A 20118-nucleotide genomic window follows, 5' to 3' on the forward strand; every position below is an offset into this window, starting at 1 on the left:
AAAAAAGTGCGCTTTTTCCAGTTCACAGGAGTTGTAGAACAAGTTGTGGTAACGAGGCGGATTGGTTATAGAACCAGTTAGGAAATAAGTTTATCTGACAAAGTGTGTTGCTTGGGCATACAAATTATTTTTGAAATCCGTCGACCTTCATCAAACCACCAAATCACGGCGACGCCAGCGCTGTCTGGTGAGCTGATGCCGAAGGGCAGCACAAACATGCCCGAGCTATAAACCAAATTTCCAGTTATTTGCTTTTTGGGTGTTTTTGAAAGCGCCTTGAGTCAAGGGTAAAGAAAAATACACTCAAACCCCGAACCATAGACTAATAGACTAATTATTAGTCTATGCCCGAACTGTTGCCAAACGAATAGAGTTATCTACGTGCGCATGTATTGCGTATACGTACACGATGGATTTTTAGGTTAAAATTTGTGGAAGCCAGCAAAAACAAATGGTAAGCTAGTGTGCGTGAGATCGGGCTTAGATAACTCTATGGGGCCACTTTTTAGTTTGTCACCCCTTTTACACGGAGTTCACCCGCACTACCAAACGTTTGTTTTGGTAGTGTGCGTGAGCGTCGTGTAAAAAGTGACAGTTCTAAAAAAGTGTCAAACGAAAAAGTGACCAATCACCGGGGGTTGAGTGTAGCTGCAAAAATAATATTTAGTAAATTTTGACCACTTGGTAAATTTCAAGATTGCAAGGTTTCACTGTGCATCTCTTTGCCTTTGGTAACCGTTTTCCAACAACAACAAAAAGCGTCGCGTCACGTTTGCAAACAAGGTGCGCTCATCACCTATTTTGGCCTATTTTCCATCTCTCTTTCCCCCGCGCTCTTCGCCAGCAAATCACGCCATCTCTCTCACTCGCTTGCTGAGCGTACCTCATCGCGATTCAGCCCTTCAAAACCGGAAGTGACGCAGTATGTGTGTGTGTTCGTTTCGATTGTTGTTTTTCCGTTCGCCCTCTCCCCTTTTTTGCATTCGTTGTTGAGTCGCAGAGCGGAGAACAAACCAAACATCGTCGGCAAAAGCCGCTGCAGTTGAGTGGAAAAAGTTTACTAATTTTGATCGAAGCAGTCGAGAGGAAGTTAAATTTCGGTTCGTAAAGGAAGTGACTTTGTTTGGAGATTTGAAAATTGATAAAATTGAGTGATTTTCCGGTGGAAAAGTGAGTAAAATTGTAGATTTACGTCGAAGGAAAACTTCGCTTCTTGAAAAGGTAAGTTTGACGTTTTGTGTGATTCGTGTTCAATGTGTTGGTGTTAGTGCGGGGAGGGTCATCCAAAGATAACGTATGTTTTGACGAGGCCGTTGACCTTTGTCGGTCGATGCGATTCGTAGTTTGCCTTTAGGAAATTTAATTTGCTGCTTGAATAAATTTGAGACTAGTTTAGTCTATTTTGTAAAATGTTATTGTTTTTCGACGACCCCTTTTTGGAGTTCGTCGTAGTAATCTGTAAAAAATAAAAGAGGCTTGTGTGTGTGGTGGGTTGCGGTGTTGTGTTGAGTAGGAAAGAGAGCAAAATAAAATTATGAATGAAATGCACGTACTCCAGCGCTCCCTCTCTCTCCACTCTCCCGAAGAGAGTTCTCTGGGCAGGGATGCCAGGCCTGCTGGGATGACTAATGTTTTTTTTGCAACCCAGTTGCGGAGCAACTTTTCCTGTTTTTCTTCATAAAAAATAGTGCTGTAGGTTGAACTTACTGTTTTGTTTTTCGACATGACCATGACACATATAAATAAATGCTTTGATTTATTTGTATAAATTATGCTTAAAAACTATTCACTGATCACTTTTTATACTTAAATGCCAAATTTCCAAGACTACATTTTACTACGGATTGACAGGTGTTGCCTTGCCAAATAAGCTACTTACTGTCAAGATAGGCTGTGAAGCTAATCATTCAAAATTGATTAAAATTGCATTTTAAACTCTTTGTGGTCGTACAAATTGTCGTTGTGCTAAAAACAATCAGCTTTAGAGTTGTAAACAATAAATCGGAAATAGCGTCCTAAAGCCCTATAACAGTGTTTCTCAACCTTTTGCGATCCATTCCCCCCTTGACTGATTTGCAAGAATTTCATAAAAATGTAAAGAATTCAAACAAACTTAAATAATATTTGAAAAACTTTTTGTCAACTGCCAATTATTTAATAAAACATTCTTGTTAAAAAGTGTACAAAAATCTCACAGAAACCAGCAAATCTGTCACAAAAAAATCTGCTTGAGTCCAAAAAACACAAATACCTCAGAAATATTTAAAAAAATCATTTTATTGTTTCAAGAAATGTCAAAATTCACAGAAATTGAAACTTTAATAACTATTTTTTGGGAAAAAACAAATGTTGTTATTGCTAATCAAAGAAACTGAAAGTTGCAAAGAATGATTCAAATAATGATTCAAGACATTGAATTTCTATTGAACCCTCATTCCCCTCCCTAAAATGGCCAAATTTCCCCCCAGGGGGGAATTCCTCACCGGTTGAGAAACACTGCCCTATAACAACGGTAACAAACACGCTTAACAACTATTTTTGATAGCTTTTTTTCATCTTAATGCAACAAAAAATATTGACAAGACAACATTTTTGTTTGATGGATCAACTATGGTCCCCTTGGAACGAACTGTCAAGCAGGACCCTTTCTTTCAAGAAGAGACGCGAAGTAATTTCTTCAACTAATTTAAAAATAAATTTTAAGTCTTTTGCGGTTGTACAAAGGGCAATTTTACTGAGAAAAATAAGGTTTATTTATGCTTAATTGGGTCCTAAAATTAAGCTTAGATTGCTGATATTATTGTTTACAGCGATAATGCTTGTTTTTTTAGTACAATGACCCTTTGTACAACAACAAAGAGTTTAAAATTGATTTTTAAATCAATTTTGAGAAAAAAAAACCTAGCGGTCCTTCCTTACAGAAAGGTCCTACCTGACAACTCTTTCCAAGGGGACCATGGTTGATCCATCGAAAAAATGTTGTCTTGTCAACTTTTTTGCATTAAAATAAAAAAAATGATAAGAAATGATTTTAAAGCGTGTTTTTAATCGTTGTACATCAAAATTGACTTAGGGCTTTAGGACCCTATTTTAGTACCCAATTTAAACTAAATATTAGGACCTAATTTCAAAAAATGTTGTTTTAAACTCGATGCATAACTCTATTTTTTTAGCACTCGTCTTATTCATCAAACTCGGCAGCGGCTTGTTGAATACATGTTCACCTCGTGTTGGAAAATCGTCTTTTTGAAATTTATTTCATGAACTGCTATTGTCGTTCAATTAACAGAATAAAAAAAATATAAAATATTAATATTTATTCCCTAACTTCGAGATCAACACATAATGGCCTATCTACAATCACTTTACTTAGAAAATTGCACTTAGCTTACAATCGAAACTGGACCAACACTTACTACAAAGTGTATGTTTAAGAACATACCTCTTAACTCTTCTTCGCTGCATTCCCTTTGCAAAAATTGAAATTGCAAATTTGCATTTGCGAAACTGCGCTTAAAAATTAAAAGTTCATAGGATTGTTTAGAGTTAAATAAATGCTGTCCTGTACATTATATTAGACCGACAATTTTTTTCTAAATAAAAAATCATAGGTAAGGAAGTTTAAGGCTATCCCACCGGAATCTGTAACAAATCCGCACCTTGAGTAGAATATGAACCTGTCGTGGATACAAGCGTTTCCCCAAATATGATTCAATTAAAAGTACTTAATTTTAAAACAACCTACGTAACGTACACACTGTGTACTACACTACACTGCACTCGGAATCAACCGTTTCTGACCATGCTCAAATTTGGAGAAGCTGTCGATAACAGTTAAATTTTCGTTTGAATCTCATTTTTCCAGACTCATTTTAAAAACCATAAACAACGTATAAGAATGGCACTGCGACGTTATCTTCCTGCAACGATTAATTAATTAGGCTGCAGAATTCTATTTGTTTTTCAAAATTACTCATATTTTAACCCCCTACAATTCTATGTCGCCTCTAGGCGGTTTTGGACTTTAAAATTCGTTAAAAAAACATTTTTCAACATATTTTTGATCTTTAGTAAGCATTGAATAGAAGAACTCTTAAAATTTAAGCAAATGGAAGTTTAGCTTTTTTGTGACTAAATTTTAATAACAAAAGTATCATTATATAGTAAAAAATGTGAAAAACATGTAAAACCTTGAAAAAATTATTTTAAAAACATTAAAAAACTAGAAAAGCAAAAGATAATGGTAGGAAGTGTTAGAATAAGCAAAATACTTCACATAACACATTGATTAGTTAAAACCAAAATAAAATAATAAAAATGAAACGAAAAAAAAAAACATAAAACAAGAACAGTAAAGTTTTTTGTAAAACAATTGTTGTTCGAAATGACCTCGCAAACCCGGAAAAAATAAAAATCCCCGGGAAAGATTAAGGGTTATTTAAAGTTTTGACCTAACCGTTGTGTTCCTATGAAAATTTTACACACGTTATCCAATTTTGTTCATTGTCTTATTCTCAGTTTACGAGATATTGAATGTCAGAGATTCAGATTAGTAACACCGACCAAAAAAATTTCTGCGCAAGCTCAACTCGAAGGGAAGCATAATTTTTAGGGTGCTCAGAAACACGTCTGAAGTTTTTTTTTTTTTTTTTTTGAAAAGGTCCAATAAACCAAATTTCCAATTTTTGCTTTTTGAGTGTTTTTGAAATCGCCTTGAGTCAGGGGTTTTTAAAAACACCCAAAAAGCAAAAAACTGAAATTTTGGTTTATGTCCAAAAAAAGAAAACTCTAGACGTGCACTTTGAATTTTTTGAAAATATTTTGACAGGGTCGAATGGTTTTTTTTTCAGAATTAGTGCTGTTCGGATTTTCTACATATCTAGCAAAAAAATGCAATGAGGCCGAAGCCGAAGTGCAAACAAAGAGTCTGTCCTGCTCGTTTCTAATGTAAACATCAATTGACGTGAGCAGGATAGACTCTTTGTTTACACTTGGACATTGGCCCATTTACATTATTTTGCTCGATATTGTAAGCAATTTTAAGTTGTATGCAAGAGCGATGATTAGATTAAAAACTCTAGAATTGTTCATAAGGGAAATATACCAAAAATATACCCTTTCTCGGCCCATTTTTATTATCAGTTTATCAGAACTTAGATCATATCTGGAGTTTTTTTTGAAAAGGACCAATAAACCAAATTTTCAGTTTTTGCTTTTTGGGTGTTTTTCAATACCCCTGACTCAAGGCGGTTCTAAAAACACCCAAAAAGCAAAAACTGGAAATTTGGTTTATTGGACCTTTTCAAAAAAAACTCCAGATATATTACAGTTTCGTTTTACTGAGGTAACTAATTTTTTGACTATTTCAAAGTAATCGAAGGTCAGAAAAGGTTTTTAATCGTGTTTTTACCGTTGACATAGGGCTTTAGGACCAATTCATAAAATTAGAATTTTTATCGGAAAAATCAAAATTCCTGGCATCCCTGCCCTCTTTGAGTACCGCGGTCTTCTCCCTCTCTCGCCTCTCCGCATCTCACTCTTCTGCACGACCAAAGTTTCGCCGTGAAGAGGAGGGCAGGCGAGTACGAGTCAGAAAGATCGTAGCAAGCCATCACAGCGGAGCTAGGGCCAGCCAGAATCGCACTTTTCTAGAGCAACCATCCTGCTGCAGTCGGTGTAATTCTTCTTCTTTTTCCATCCTTCTTGATTTCGTCGTCGGTCAGCCCACATCCCGAACCAGGTTCCTGCGGAGCAGATTCTAAAGATTTGAACAACCTTTTTGCGAGTGACACACCCGAGCGACCAGCAGAAGGAACAGAGGACACGCACGCAGGCAGAATGGCGGAAGACCAGAGTGAGACGGTGGCGGCGGCGGCGACGGCCACGGCCCCAGCAGCAGCCCCAGAATCTCCGCTTCCACCGGTGGAGGACAAACGTGAGTGTTGTGAAGTCATTGGGTTATTTCCGGACGCGCGCCGAGCGCGTCTTTTCCCCTTTTTTGGGTCAAATTTGGAAGTTTGCTGTGTTTATTTGGCTTGCTGCGATGATGACTGGCTTGAAAAGTCAAACTTTTTTTTTTCGCTTCTCAAGCCATGAACACAGATCGTGGTCATCGCGCGCGGCTTGCTGCGATGATGTCACACACTGCAGAGAGCGCGTGAATTTCGTAATGTTGAAAGAATTTCCGCTGCCGCGATCTGTCAGAAGTTTGATTTTTCCAGTTCACCAAGCAATCGACGAAAAAATCCGCGAACCTAACCTCAAACCTTCTCTCGGCAGCGAAAGAGATCACCAAGCGCTCCTTCCGGCTCGAGACATGGCAGAAGATCAAGGAGCAGAAGCTGTCGCCGGTGCGGCGGTTCAACTCGTTTGGCATGTTCAACAAGATCCCGTACCTGGTCGGCGTGGACAAGGCGGCCGAGCTGCTCGCCGAGACGGACGAGTTTAAGAAAGCAAGTGAGTAACTGGCCGAATTTGGACGCGCGGGTTCCGTTAGGTTGTCCCCTTCGGGGTGTCCTCTCCCCATGACGGGAGTGGAATATCAAGTGGCAAGTGTGATTACGGGGTTGCGACGAAACTTTTGGTTCTTGGTCGTTATGAAGAGGTGGGTAAGATACGACAAAGTCATTGTGTTAGACGACGCTTATCACTTCGTCTCTTTGGAATTGAATTGAACAGACAAACACACCTACGGGCTGTTGCAATGGTGATAAGAGATTTAGGTTAGGAGTCGAAATTTACTCAAGAAGCGTCCCTTGGTATTGTATTCTTGTGTTGTTGTTACAAGATCAACTTCTATCGACCTCCAACAAAAAATGTTGCAGCTTGAATCTTTCTTGAAAGCATCACAGGACTGCACAACACATCTAATTTGGATTTATTTCACGTTACAAAACTCCTTTTTGTTTTGTGTTAGTACAAAAATACAAATAATTCACAAGATCACAATACTCACAAAACTTGAGTGTTTTACACAGTTGGGTCAATCGTACACAACAATTGAACGAATACAACGATCTTCACCAGCAGCGTCCGATGTTCGCGCAGAGCAGACGACCTGGGTTGAATTTCCGTTCGGTCCCATCGCCATCGATGGCAACCGGATCTTCAGGTTTTTATCTGAAAGCAAAACACATCAGACCCACGGCAGTTACGTGTTTCCCTCCCTCAGCTAGTGAAAATCTAAAAGTGTTGCGCGGTACGTGGCGATTCCCACTTAGGTACTTGAAGTTCCCGTCCGTGTTCGGGAAGTGGTCTGCAATGCAATCACTGTCGCATGGATGTTTCAACACTACGAGCAACAAATACGAATAGCTGTGGGCAGGGATGGAATAATCGCGAAAAAATCAATTTCGCTTGCGAACTTTTTTCACCCGCGAAAGAGAGAGGAGGCAAATCACGCAAAAGAAAATCGCTCCCGAAATTCTCCAAGAAAATCAATCTGGTGATCAGGGGCGCCGACTAGTCCAAAATGTTGGGGAGGGCACGGTTGTTTTCCGAAATAGATAGGTAAGAGTGGCGATTAGATGTTAAAGTGTCTTGTATATCACGAATTTAAAAAAAATTATTACGATGTGATACGATTTTTTTTTATCCGGAATCCATTTTTTTTTTAGAAATAGATTTCTAAATTATCGTGATTGAGAATGTTAATTGGGGGGAAATTTTTATATGTTTGGAAGGCAAATTCCTTCTCATTGGCATATTCTCACTTATTTTCTAGAAGTAACAGTCAATAATAAAAATAATCAGATAATTAAAAATTCAACAATACAAATATTCAAAAAATAAAAACAAAAGTAAAAAGCAAAAAAATAAAACATCATAAATTTAAAAGTACAAATACACATTATAAAAACATCCATTTTTATAAATCTGCAATTTATAAAAAAATAACAGATACACAAAATTCAATATTCCAAAAAAAAAAAAAAAATTCTAAGGTAAAAAAAAACTCATGGCTTGAAAATGTTAAGAAATCAAAAGCAAAAATTCAGAAATTTAATCTAATCTAATCTAATCTATCTAATCTAACACAAACGTAGCCAGTCCGATGAAAGCATGCTGGAAAGTCTTGTGATTAGATTACGCCCCAAGCACTTTTCTTGTCAATATTAATAATTGCAGTACATCCGAGAACACCCGAAAATGTAAAACAAAAATTAAAGCGGCCAGCCCTACTACGTTGTGTTTACCGCAGAGAGGATTCTGTGAACGGATCACATTTCACAGAATCTACAGGGAGGAGGGATGCGTGGACATACCGTACCAAACGCTCCGATTTATAGTTGCATTGGCGTTGTGTAGGGTGTGTTTAGTGTAATGTTATATAGTAAATATAATCAATGAATATAATCAATAGCATTATTTTATATAGCGAATTACCTTCATTATTAGCTGAAAAATAATACGTTATTAATTGAAATAAGGTAGAGCGTACAGCACAGCATTTTTTTTATCATAAGAAATGAAGAGATTGCAAGAAATAATAGTAAGAAAAACTGAGATAAGAGATTTAAAGTGAAGTATGATAGTTTCAGAAGAAATAACTATAAAGAAGAGAAGAATAAATGGAAATAAGAAACGTGGTAAAAAAAACGAAAGATGAAACATATTTTTGAATTCTCTGAAAAGGATACAATCTGGAAGCACGTTTAGGGTTTGTTCACAAATTACGTACATGAATAAAGGGAGGGAAGGGGGTTTGCAGATTGTAAAGCCAATAGAGTTATCTAAGCCCGATCACACACACACTAGCACACCATTTGTTTTGTTGGCTGGTACAAAATTTAACCTCAATCTTTTTCGTGTACGTACACGCAATACATGCGCGCGTAGATAACTCTATGTTGACGATAGGAAAAGTGCGTGACAGGAGGGAGGGTGGTTCAGAAATCCCGAAAATCTCTGAATGTAATATTTGAATAACCCCTAAGGCAAGTTTTCAGGATGATGAAAAGTCAGGCATCGTTGAGAGATTGAGCTTCTTGAGCTATTCCCTCGCACGACAAACAGTACTGGTCTTCGGTTTCCTGCGCTCCTCTGGCAGCAGTTCCTTCTTCAAACTTCCCTTAGCAGCAGGTGGAACAGCTTGGGCTCTGCTCTCGCCAGTTGCACTCTCCAGCCTGCGTCGTTGACTCTCGCTCCCCGAGCCGATCGCGTCCAAAGAAGTTCACTCCTTGCGTCCGCCAGGCAACTAACGAAAACACCCTCACTCTCTTCCTCCAACACAACAACTCTGGAGTACGGTGGTAAGGAGGAGTCATCGACTGACCAACACCATCTCACTCAACCGGAGCTGTCAACGCACTAGTAACCTTGCAAAACACTTGCATGCAAGTGGAACACCTCGATGTTTAGCTCAGGTCACACTAACATAACGCTTTCGCTCTCACTAACGACGGCGCAAGCAAGAAAGAAAATAAAAAAATGGCCAGAAACGCCACCACCGACCGCAAAATAAACCGCTCTAAACACAACAATAATCCAGAAAACGCGTAAACTCCATCACTCTCGCGACAAACTTTTCACGGCTGACCGAATGCCGCCAAGAAATTCGAACCAATCCTTTAAATTCACACTTAAAACCACAATCGAAACTAAGCCGCCCGACACACGACATTTCTCAAACACGCCCGTACTGCCCGATTTCGCAAAAATTCAGAAATTTAAACAATCAGGAACTCAGAAATAACAATAAAATTCAATGTTTAAAAAATCGATAATTTCAAAATTGTGATACATCAGAATTTAAGAATTTAAGAATTTAAGAATTTAAGAATTTAAGAATTTAAGAATTTCAGAATTTAAGAATTTAAGAATTTAAGAATTTAAGAATTTAAGAATTTAAGAATTTAGTAATTTAAGAATTTAAGAATTTAAGAATTTAAGAATTTAAGAATTTAAGAATTTAAGAATTTAAGAATTTAAGAATTTAAGAATTTAAGAATTTAAGAATTTAAGAATTTAAGAATTTAAGAATTTAAGAATTTAAGAATTTAAGAATTTAAGAATTTAAGAATTTAAGAATTTAAGAATTTAAGAATTTAAGAATTTAAGAATTTAAGAATTTAAGAATCAAGAATTTAAGAATTTAAGAATTTAAGAATTAAAATTTAAGAATTTAAGAATTTAAGAATTTAAGAATTAAGAATTTAAGAATTTAAGAATTTAAGAATTTAAGAATTAAGAATTTAAGAATTTAAGAATTTAAGAATTTAAGAATTTAAGAATTTAAGAATTTAAGAATTTAAGAATTTAAGAATTTAAGAATTTAAGAATTTAAGAATTTAAGAATTTAAGAATTTAAGAATTTAAGAATTTAAGAATTTAAGAATTTAAGAATTTAAGAATTTAAGAATTTAAGAATTTAAGAATTTAAGAATTAAGAATTTAAGAATTTAAGAATTTAAGAATTTAAGAATTTAAGAATTTAAGAGTTTAAGAATTTAAGAATTTAAGAATTTAAGAATTTAAGAATTTAAGAATTTAAGAATTTAAGAATTTATGAATTTATGAATTTATGAATTTATGAATTTAAGAATTTAAGAATTTAAGAATAATTTATACACTTCTTGGAGGCCGGATCTCAGATATTTCAGTAAAAATTATGTCCGGGTCCATCATAAGCGACCCATCGTTAGTTAGATAATTAAAAGACCTTTCTAATGAGCCTAAAACATCAAGGATCTGACAACCCTATCAAAAGTTATTAGCACTTAAGTGTTATTTATACACTTTTTGGAGGCCGGATCTCACATATTTCAGTAAAAATTATGTCCGGGTCCATCATGCGACCCATCGTTAGTTAGATAATTGAAAGACCTTTCAAATGAGCCTAAACATCAAGGATCTGACAACCCTATCAAAAGTTATTAGCACTTAAGTGTTATTTATACACTTTTTGGAGGCCGGATCTGAGATATTGTGATAACAATATTGTCTGAATCTTCCATGTGAACTTTCGTTGGATAGGTTTTTTTTATCAGACCTTGCCGATGAGCCAAAAAATTGAAGGTCTGCGAACCCTATCAAAAGAAATCAGTAATAAATTGATTTGTTAAAAATGTTAAGGGAATGTTGCTATTTTTACTGAATGTATTGACTTTATGAATGTGAGGAAGGCACCAACCACCTAAAGGTGGATTAAGTATCGTTTTTCATGAAACCTTCACATGTTATATATTTTTAGAAAGCATATGAGAAAACCTTTCTTGTGGATTAAGAATTTTCAAGATCTGACTTGCCTATCTAAAATTACAAGCAGTTTAAAAAATGGTCTGAATTAACATAACCTCAAATGGTCCCGTCTGATTGCCACGAAAAAGCCTTGTAGAGGGATGCCATTTTCCTGAAAGGCAGTGTCTGTATAATCTTGACAAAAATTCTGTAGGAAGTCAATTTTTTTTACTCGTCACTTATTTAACACTTTTAAGTAACGTTTTTTACAAAAAAATAAATATTTCACACTCTGAAACCAATAAAACTCAAGCTTAGTGATGTTTTTTTGTGAAAATATCAATTAAATTCAGGTGTTCCACAATTGTGGGAGGCACAATAACTGGGTACCCAAGCCGGGTGAAGGCAATGCAGCAATGGCAAAACAACTGGGACAAAGGCAGGTTCTGCCACGTAGTCCTACTAAGAGTGTCCGTAACACCTTGGTTCTATTGGGACCGAGTTTTCTTGGAGGGATATACAGCAATTCCATTTGAAAAGAGCCTAAACCGAAAAGCCTGATCGCTCGGTCGGGGGCTTGGCCATTAGACCCGTATTTGTTTCAGCAGCTCGGAAAAATTTCGTCATTTTCGCAAACCACTTTTTCGAAAATATCTGTTTATCCGAGACGCAAAGATGAGTTTGGCTATTTGAAGTTCCAAAATCCAGCGTCGTATGAAAACTTAAAATGACGTCTGACCAGCCTATGTTCGAAAATATTTTTATCGGATTCCTCGAAAATTTCACATAACATATCAAAATTGGCGATGTCGAACCGTACGTTTCAAGATATGATTTTTGAAAATAAAAACTACGTTTGACCGCGCGCAAAAACAGGAAAATGACGAAATTGGCAAAAATCTTTTTCACTAAAACTGCGATAACTTAAAATTTCAGCGATGACTATACATGTCTGGGTACCAAAAGTTGCGTCTTTCAATAACGAAAATTTTGATACCCAGACATGTATAGGTCATCGCTAATTTTTTTAAGTTATCACAGTTTTAGTGAAAAAAGTTGTTTTTTTGCCGATTTCGTCATTTTCCTGTTTTTGCGCGCGGTGCGTCAAAAAACGTAGTTTTTATTTTCAAAAAATCATATCTCCGAAACGTACGGTTCGACATCGACAATTTTTTGATATGTTATGTGAAATTTTCCGAGGAATCTGATAAAAATATTTTCAGACATAGGCTCTTTGGTCCAGACACGGTCAAAACGCCATTTTAAGTTTTCATACGACTTTTTTAAATGTTAAGCTAGATTTTTGAACTTTACTATTTTTCTCAAATAGCCAAACTAATCACCTTTCTTTGCGTCTAAGACAGCTAAAATCGGATGAAATGGCGCGGAGATATGATTTTTCGAAAAAGTGATTTTTGCGAAAATGACGAAAATTGCAATTTTTCGAACCACCCTAGCACGATGTAGGTCACCCTAATGGCCAAACAAAAAAATACGGGTCTAATTATTTTGGCCAAGGAACCCCCAGAAAAATTTTGAGCCCGATCGGTGAACCTTTTTTTCGGTTTAGGCTCTTTTCAAATGGAATTGCTGTATAGATATCTGCTTAAAATGTATCAGAGACCTTCCCAGAATCGCTGCATACCTGAGACAGACAAATCGGCGTGCGCACTGTCACGAAAGGCGGACTTGGGGAAAAAAGGCAGAACATACTAAGCCGCGCGTAAAGTGCGCGAACTGTGACGGCAACCAAACCGGTAATTACGGGGCGGTCGTTTGCAAGCGTGGTCGCTGCCGGTAGCGGCGATGCGACACAGCAAGGAGTCACCGGGGAAGATCTCTTTACCCTGCCGGAGTTTTTTTTTGCTCTCGCGGGGGAGATGATGACGCGGTTTCGGAGCTGCCGTAACAAGGCGGAGCAATTTCTGGCCCTTGGGGAGCTGATGATTAAGCACATCTACACTGTCTACTTATCTACTTCTATCCCATATTCTTTGCAATTTTTGTAAGTTCTTTTTTTTTTAATTTTTCTTACTCTTGTTAGTGCCTTAGTTAAAGAAATAATTTGAATTGAATTGAAGCGTTTTTGTATGCTTTGATCAATTTCTCTCCAGGTTTAAATTACACTATAGATTGAATCTTCAATTAACGTAAATATTTTACCATCGAGAAAGTGAACTAAATTTCAACATTTCTTCTCACCAGACTCGATCAAGGTGAACATCGACCTCGCCCAGGAGCAGGTCAAGCTCGAGGTGATCAAGGCGGGCAAAACGCTGCTGGTGCCGCCCTCGCACAAGTCCGCCAACGTGTACGCCAAGATCAAGGCGCCGGCCGACACGGCCGAGCTGGACCTGGCCGCGCAGAAGAAGCTGATCAAGCTGCAGGCGGCGGAGGACACGTTCGACGAGATTGGTGAGTGTTGTGTTTGAGTTTTTGCGCGATAAGCGAGGTCACAGGTTGATAATGTTTTGTTTTGGTTTTTTGTAGACATCAACAGCACCGAGAAGATTGACATGGTTGTCGTTGGGTCGTACGCGGTGGATCGGCAGGGTCGTCGCATCGGCAAGGGCAATGGCTACGTGGATTTGGACGTGGGGATTTTGACGCACCTGGGGTGTTTGACGAAGGACACGCTGATTGTGACGACGGTGCACGATGTGCAGGTTTACGACGCGCTGCCGGAGAATCTGTTCCAGAGCTATGACTTGCCGCTGGATTTGATTGTGACGCCGACGGAGGTGATTCGGGTTGGGAAGCGGTTGGCGCGGCCGGCGGGGATCGAGTGGAACCTGCTGTCGTCGCGTCGGCTGGAGATTGTGCCTGTGCTGAAGAGCATCAAGGAGAAGCTGGAGGGGGAGGGAAAGGTGGTGGAGCTGAAGTCGGAGGATACGGATGTGGAGAGTTATCGGCAGAAGGCTCGGCGCCGGTCGTTCCGGGGTGGAAAGGAGCCGGGTCAGCGACGCCGCAGGCGGTCGGATCGTCGTACGAGCGAGAAGCAGCAGAATGGAGGCGGTGGGGAGAGCCACGATGAGGGTGGTGAGCGGACGGACGGGGAGGCGGGTGAGGGTGGCAAGCAGCGCCGTAGACCACGTCGTCCGAACCGTCGGCTGCGGCGATCGGGCAAGGGTGAGGGAGAGAGTGGAGCGGAGAAGTCGGAGGCCGAGGGTGGAGATGGTGGGGATGGTGATGGCAAGAAGGTTGGAGGACGGGGAGAGCGACGCCGCCGGGAGCCGAAGCCGCGCAGTGAGCGGAAGGGCAAGTCGGACTGGGATCTGTGCATTCGCGTGTCGAACATCAACCGGTCGATGCGGATCAAGGAGTTGAAGCAGGTGCTGCGCGTGCGTGACCTGAACCCGATGTTCATCAAGTGGAACGGATTCCACGGCAAGTGTTACCTGCACTTCCCGAAGAAGCCGGACATGAATGACGACGATGCGGGGGCGGAACTGCTGAAGCAGCTGGAGAACCTGACCGTGACGGTGACGCCCCGTGAAAAGGACGGCGGTGGCGAGCCGAAGGAGGTGACACTCACCTGCGAGCTGATGAAGCGCAAGGAAGGCGGCGGCGCCGCGGACACCCCGGCCACCAACGGAACCGTGCTCGAGGGTAGCCGGATCGAAACGACCGACGTGACGGCCGTCTAAAGTGCTGACCGCGTGCCGTTTCCGGGTCTTTGCGTCGTGACCCCCCAGGCGGCTCTCTGTGTCGTGGACCCACACACACACACGCACGTGTTTCGAGATGTTATTTTAAGGAAGGAGAAACCCCCCGCCGCCACAGCCGCTACTACTAATGAACAAGAGAAAGAGATAGAGAGAGAGTGTGAGAGCGAGATCGCTTGCCGCGTCGTACACAAATTTTCGAAAGCGATTTCCCGCCGCCCCACACCAGTCAGAGTTACAAACGCGTTCTTCTTAAATGTCAAAATATGAATTTCGAACGAGCCAGAACAAACGAAGCAACAACAAAATCAAGTGATGGCGCTCGTGCGAGCTACTTCCGGACCGGAAGTAGCGAGAAACGTCGCCACTGCGCGCGCTCGCGCACTCCTTGGACGTTTTTCCGGGGGATTTGGGACACCCCTCTGCCGGAGGTGTCGTCGTCGTCCCCCCCCGGGACTCTGTGCCCCCTCTGCGAGGAGGCAGACTTAGCGAGAGAGAGAGATATTGTTATTTTTTTCTTTTCTTTTTGTTACTAACAGATTAGGACGAGATGATATTGCAGGAGAGAGAGATTATTTATTATTACTATGTTGTACCTTTTCCACCCCCGACCGACCTTCCAATATCTCAAACACAAACACGCGCGCGCGAAAATCTTACAAATAATTTAATTTTTCTTCTCCAATTGGTACAAATCAAACCGACAGTGTTTGAGCATCGAGAAAGCCGCCAACGAGTGCGTCCAGATTCGACAACTTTTTGAATTATTACTACTTTTTCCTGCTATAGAGAGACAGCGAGAGAGGGACAATTTCACCGCGAGAATTATTGTGAAGTTAGCTTGTTTTTTTTTTGGAATCCGCGAGATCGAGAAAGATAGTTGAAGCAATTTAAATCAACATTTCGACACCGAATTTGACGCCCTGAAACTGATTTTGCACATTAAACAAAAAACGCAAGCAAGATTAAAAGCCAATTGTGGTTGCGAACTGTGATGGTATTCATTTACGACGATGACGAAAAAAAAATCCGTGCGCCGCCCACCCCCACATCAAATTTGTTCAGTTCAGTCCAGCAGCAATCCGTATTGATTTCAGAACAAAGCTGTGTGTTAAAAGAGAAAGTTCTCGCGTTCGCGAAGATGTATCTCGGTGAACCACGTTCCGCGATGCTACGACGAAGTAATACAAGTAAAAAACTATGTGAAATTACGAGAGAAAAGAGGGTGATTTAAACAGGAATTTGCCACAGCAAACCGGTTGCGCGCAATTCCACCGTAGAAGCTCTGATTTAAGAGGAAAAAAACATTTGAAAGTTCTTGAATCAGTCGAGAGAAATACACAATTTAAAACAAGGACGACGAAACGCTTACCGTTTTCCCCCCAGTGACAAAAGAGAGGAGAAAGTGAAGGCTTGTCTGTCGCGAAAGCGAAAAGAAGAAAAAAAGAAGCGAAATTACATTGAAATAAAATAAAACACACACAAAACACAACAAAAATCTAACAATTAGTTTATGGTTGGTAATACACGTAAGGAAATCGTGGCTGATCGTGGGTTGGGGCGCTTTGCCTGATATTGAATAAACATAAAGGGGGAAATCATTTGAGTGAATTTGAGACTTTTGAAACCACCAGAATAACTTTGGTTATGGACATGACCAGAATGGCAAAGAACAGAAAAAAGGAAATTTTGAAGTTGTGGTCCGTTTCAAAAAGGTTTTTCCTTCCATCGAAATTCGTGCAAAATTTGGCTTCATTTGACCCCCAAATTGCAAATTGAACTTAATTATTTTTTTTGGGACAAAAATGTTTTCATCTATCAAAAATAAATTTTACTTTGTTTAAAAATTATGAAAACATTTTATTTTTTTTCCATTTTGTTACATTTTTTTCAAGTTGAGAGGAACATTGGGTTTCGAATTTGTTTTCGTTTGACACCCATAATGCAAATTTATAAGATTTAAGTGTTTTAAACACAGTACGGTAAAATCTGAAATTTTCTCTGTTTCTCAAATTTGAAAAATCATGTACAATTTAGCTTTGTTTGACTCAAATTGAAAATTATGGATTTTTTGTATTTTCTTTCAAATTCATAGGTGTTCAAAATCTTGTGTGCTGAAATATAATGTTTAAATACAAAGTTTTCTAATTTTAAAATCCTAAATCTAAAATTCTAAAATTTTCAAATCATATTTAAAATTTCAATATTCTGAAAAAAAATATTCTTAACTTCAATGTAAAAAAAAAATAAAACTAAATTTCAAAATCAAAAATTTGAAATTACAATTTTTTAAATTTAATTTTCTCAAAAAAAAAATAAATTGTATAAATTACATTGACTAAAACAACACAAATTTAACAAAATAAATATCAAAACATGTAAAAAGTTCGGTACAAAAAAAAAAAAAAAAAGAATGCTAAAAATTCAAAATTATAAATTGTAAAATTTGTAAAATACAGATATTAAAAAAAAGTAAAATTCAACAAACATTAAAATTTTAAACAAAATTAAAACTTGTAAAATTTTGCAAACAAAAAAATTCTTCATTATTTCGATATGAAATTGAAAAAAAATTGATTTGAAGACTCCTGCATTGAATAATTCATTTTTTTTTTCATTCGAAAATGTTTAAATTATAAAATTTTAATTTCGAAAATCGCAATTGAAAAAAAATAATAGTTTTTTAATAGTTTTTAATAACTATTTTTTTTCTATTTTTTAAAAATAAACAAATTTAATTCAATATTTAAGCATTTGTTAAGAGCGTTTGTTTAAAAATGTTAAAATCTTTTTAAGAAATCTAAAATGAAAAAAAAACAGAATTAAAAAATTCTGGATTTTTTACCGCCGACAGAATCAAAAAATGAAATATTTCAAACATCAATAGTTGTTAAGTTAAAAACATTAATAAATTTAGAAGGTTTTAAATTTATAAATTCAGAAATTTCAAAATTTCAGAATTCAAAATGTTCCAAAACTTGCAAGTTTATTAATCATTAAAAAAAATAACATAAATGGTACTAAATTTATGAATTCTAAAATTGCAAATTTTAGAATTTTGAATTTTATAGCTTGATTTTTTTTTAATTGAAAACTCTTGAATTTATGAATCTTAAAATTAAAAAAATAATAATCCAAAAATAAAAAAATGTCTGAATTACAAAAATGAAGATGAAGTGAAGGCCCTAAATTTATGAATCCTAAAATAAATAAAAACAAATTCAACATGAAAATTTCCCAAAATTTTACAACTTTTAAATGAATTGTATCTAAAAATGTACAGCCTCTGAATTAAAAAAAAATATTTTAAATTCATAGACGCCAATATGCAAAAAGTTCAAAATTAAGCAAAATGTCGAAGCTTTTTTTTTAAGTTGTTCGAAAATTTCTATAGCTTGAAAAAGTACCAAATTTAATGTTTTATAAATTGAAAAAGGCGGTATTTGAAAAAATAATAATTGAAAAACTCGAAATTCTATATGAAACATAATCATAAATTCGAAAATTTTAAAATTCAAAAATTGTTCAAAAATCTTCAATTTATGAAGTATAAGATTTTTATATACACACATTTGATTGTTTAATTTAATTTTTTTTTCAAATGTAATAAAATTCTTAAATTTATAATATTAATTACATGTCAATTCCTCCATTCAAAAATCCTAAAAAATAAAAAATGCTATTTTTTTTATTTTTCAAGCTTTGATTTAGTTAATTTGTTTTAAATGTTGAAGCCAATGATTGAAAAGGGATCTATAATTTAACGGGACTGCTCAGCGATCATTTCCCAAAACGAAATTTGAGCATGACTGTCGTTGCTTGGCGACGGTCGGTGAACGTAAACACAAAGTCGAAATAAACGAAAAATGTGCACCACTCAAGCAGCTGCCCGAATGAGACAACGTGCTCTTTCTCTCGTTTTCGTCTCTCTCTCTCTCTCCCTGTCTTCCTTGTTTTTGCTGCGTGGTGACAGAAGTCATTTGAATGCGATCACGGGAGAGATGATCGGAATCTCGGTAGAATGTCAAACGACCGTTCTCTGAGGAAGTCAATGACTGTGTGAGTGAGTTTGCGTAGCACTCGACGATTGGAGTGTTCTGTCACTTATCAGAAACAAAGTCGAATATGCGTGAGCTCTGGTTGAAACCCTGAATGTAATTTTGTTGATACTTTCTTCAGAATTTTAAAGAATTTTGAAGAGGAAAAAAACTTCAAGTGAAATTTGCATTGACTTTAAAAAAAAATAATTGTTCTTGAGTTTTTAACTGCAAACTGCAAAATTTCCCCCTTAAAACAAGGTTCTTTGCCGGCAAACTGTAACAAACATGGTGACGACTCAAGTGATTTCCCCGCCGAAACCCGATCAAGCCGGTAGATTCTAAGATATTAAAATGATGTCGCCGACTCTTCCCTGCGCGTCAATGAAACCAATTTTGGGTTAGAGTCGCACGCGCGTCAGGAGTAAAGAGCCGATTTATCCCATACTAATTATATAGTTCACCCTTAATATCACACCAACACACTAATTCACCACACTCTCTGTAAAAGGCGATTGTTTTTGTCCCCGGTTTTTCCTTCCTACAAAAAAAGAAAAAAAAATAATGTTTGTAGTAGCTTGAACACGAACCCTTTCGGGATCGATTTAGAAATAAGCAATATAATGAAACGACGACGACTAAGAATTTAACATTGCTTGCTAAATAAGAGAAAAATCCAGAAAACAAGCGAAAGGCGTTTGGTTCCTGAACAAGGAACACGAAAAAGAAGCTAAAGAATAAATATTTAAATAATCCCTTTAAACACACACTCACACTCACACGAAAAACTTTTGAGACATTAACAAAAACAAGTAAAACGCTAACAAATGGTTTTCTTCGCGAAAAAAAGCTAGAAAGAGAGCGAGCGATAGGGCAAGAGAGAAACAACACTAAAACACAAACACTAGGCTAAGTGTAAGAGTGAAAAGGGTAAGCAGAAAGAGAAAGAAGAGAGAGAGATGCAAACTCTTCAAATCAACAAATGTTTAATCAGAGTGTAAGTTTATAGAATTGCGCTAAGTACTCACACCGAACACTAGAGAAAGAATCAAGAGAAACAAAAATGATGAGCAAATATGATGTTTAGCAAGTGGAAATCACACATACACCCTTACTCACACACATACACGTACACGTAAACGCTCACTCTCTCTCCGAGAAGAAGATTAAAGTGAGAGAGAGTGAGCAAGCAAATAAAACGTAGGTTTAAAAGAGTCTTACAAAATACATCTTAAATG

General features: G+C 37.5%; 1 protein-coding gene across 2 annotated transcripts; it reads left to right on the plus strand.

The window, feature by feature from the left end:
- Positions 1-971: 971 nt before the first annotated feature.
- LOC6036975 (methenyltetrahydrofolate synthase domain-containing protein) lies at positions 972-16278 on the plus strand. 2 transcript variants are annotated; one of them, XM_038258421.1, is made up of 5 exons: positions 972-1221; positions 5724-5935; positions 6280-6456; positions 13384-13593; positions 13669-16278. In XM_038258421.1, exons 2-5 carry the CDS (start codon positions 5839-5841, stop codon positions 14823-14825), a joined length of 1641 nt encoding a protein of 546 aa, XP_038114349.1. In that variant the 5' UTR covers positions 972-1221; positions 5724-5838; the 3' UTR covers positions 14826-16278. The 2 variants fall into 2 exon arrangements, with proteins under 2 accessions (XP_038114349.1, XP_038114357.1); XM_038258429.1 differs by having other exon boundaries at positions 972-1170.
- Positions 16279-20118: the final 3840 nt, after the last annotated feature.

This window comes from Culex quinquefasciatus, chromosome 1 (genome assembly GCF_015732765.1).
Source record: "Culex quinquefasciatus strain JHB chromosome 1, VPISU_Cqui_1.0_pri_paternal, whole genome shotgun sequence".
In the NCBI taxonomy this organism is placed as follows: Eukaryota; Metazoa; Arthropoda; class Insecta; order Diptera; family Culicidae; genus Culex; species Culex quinquefasciatus.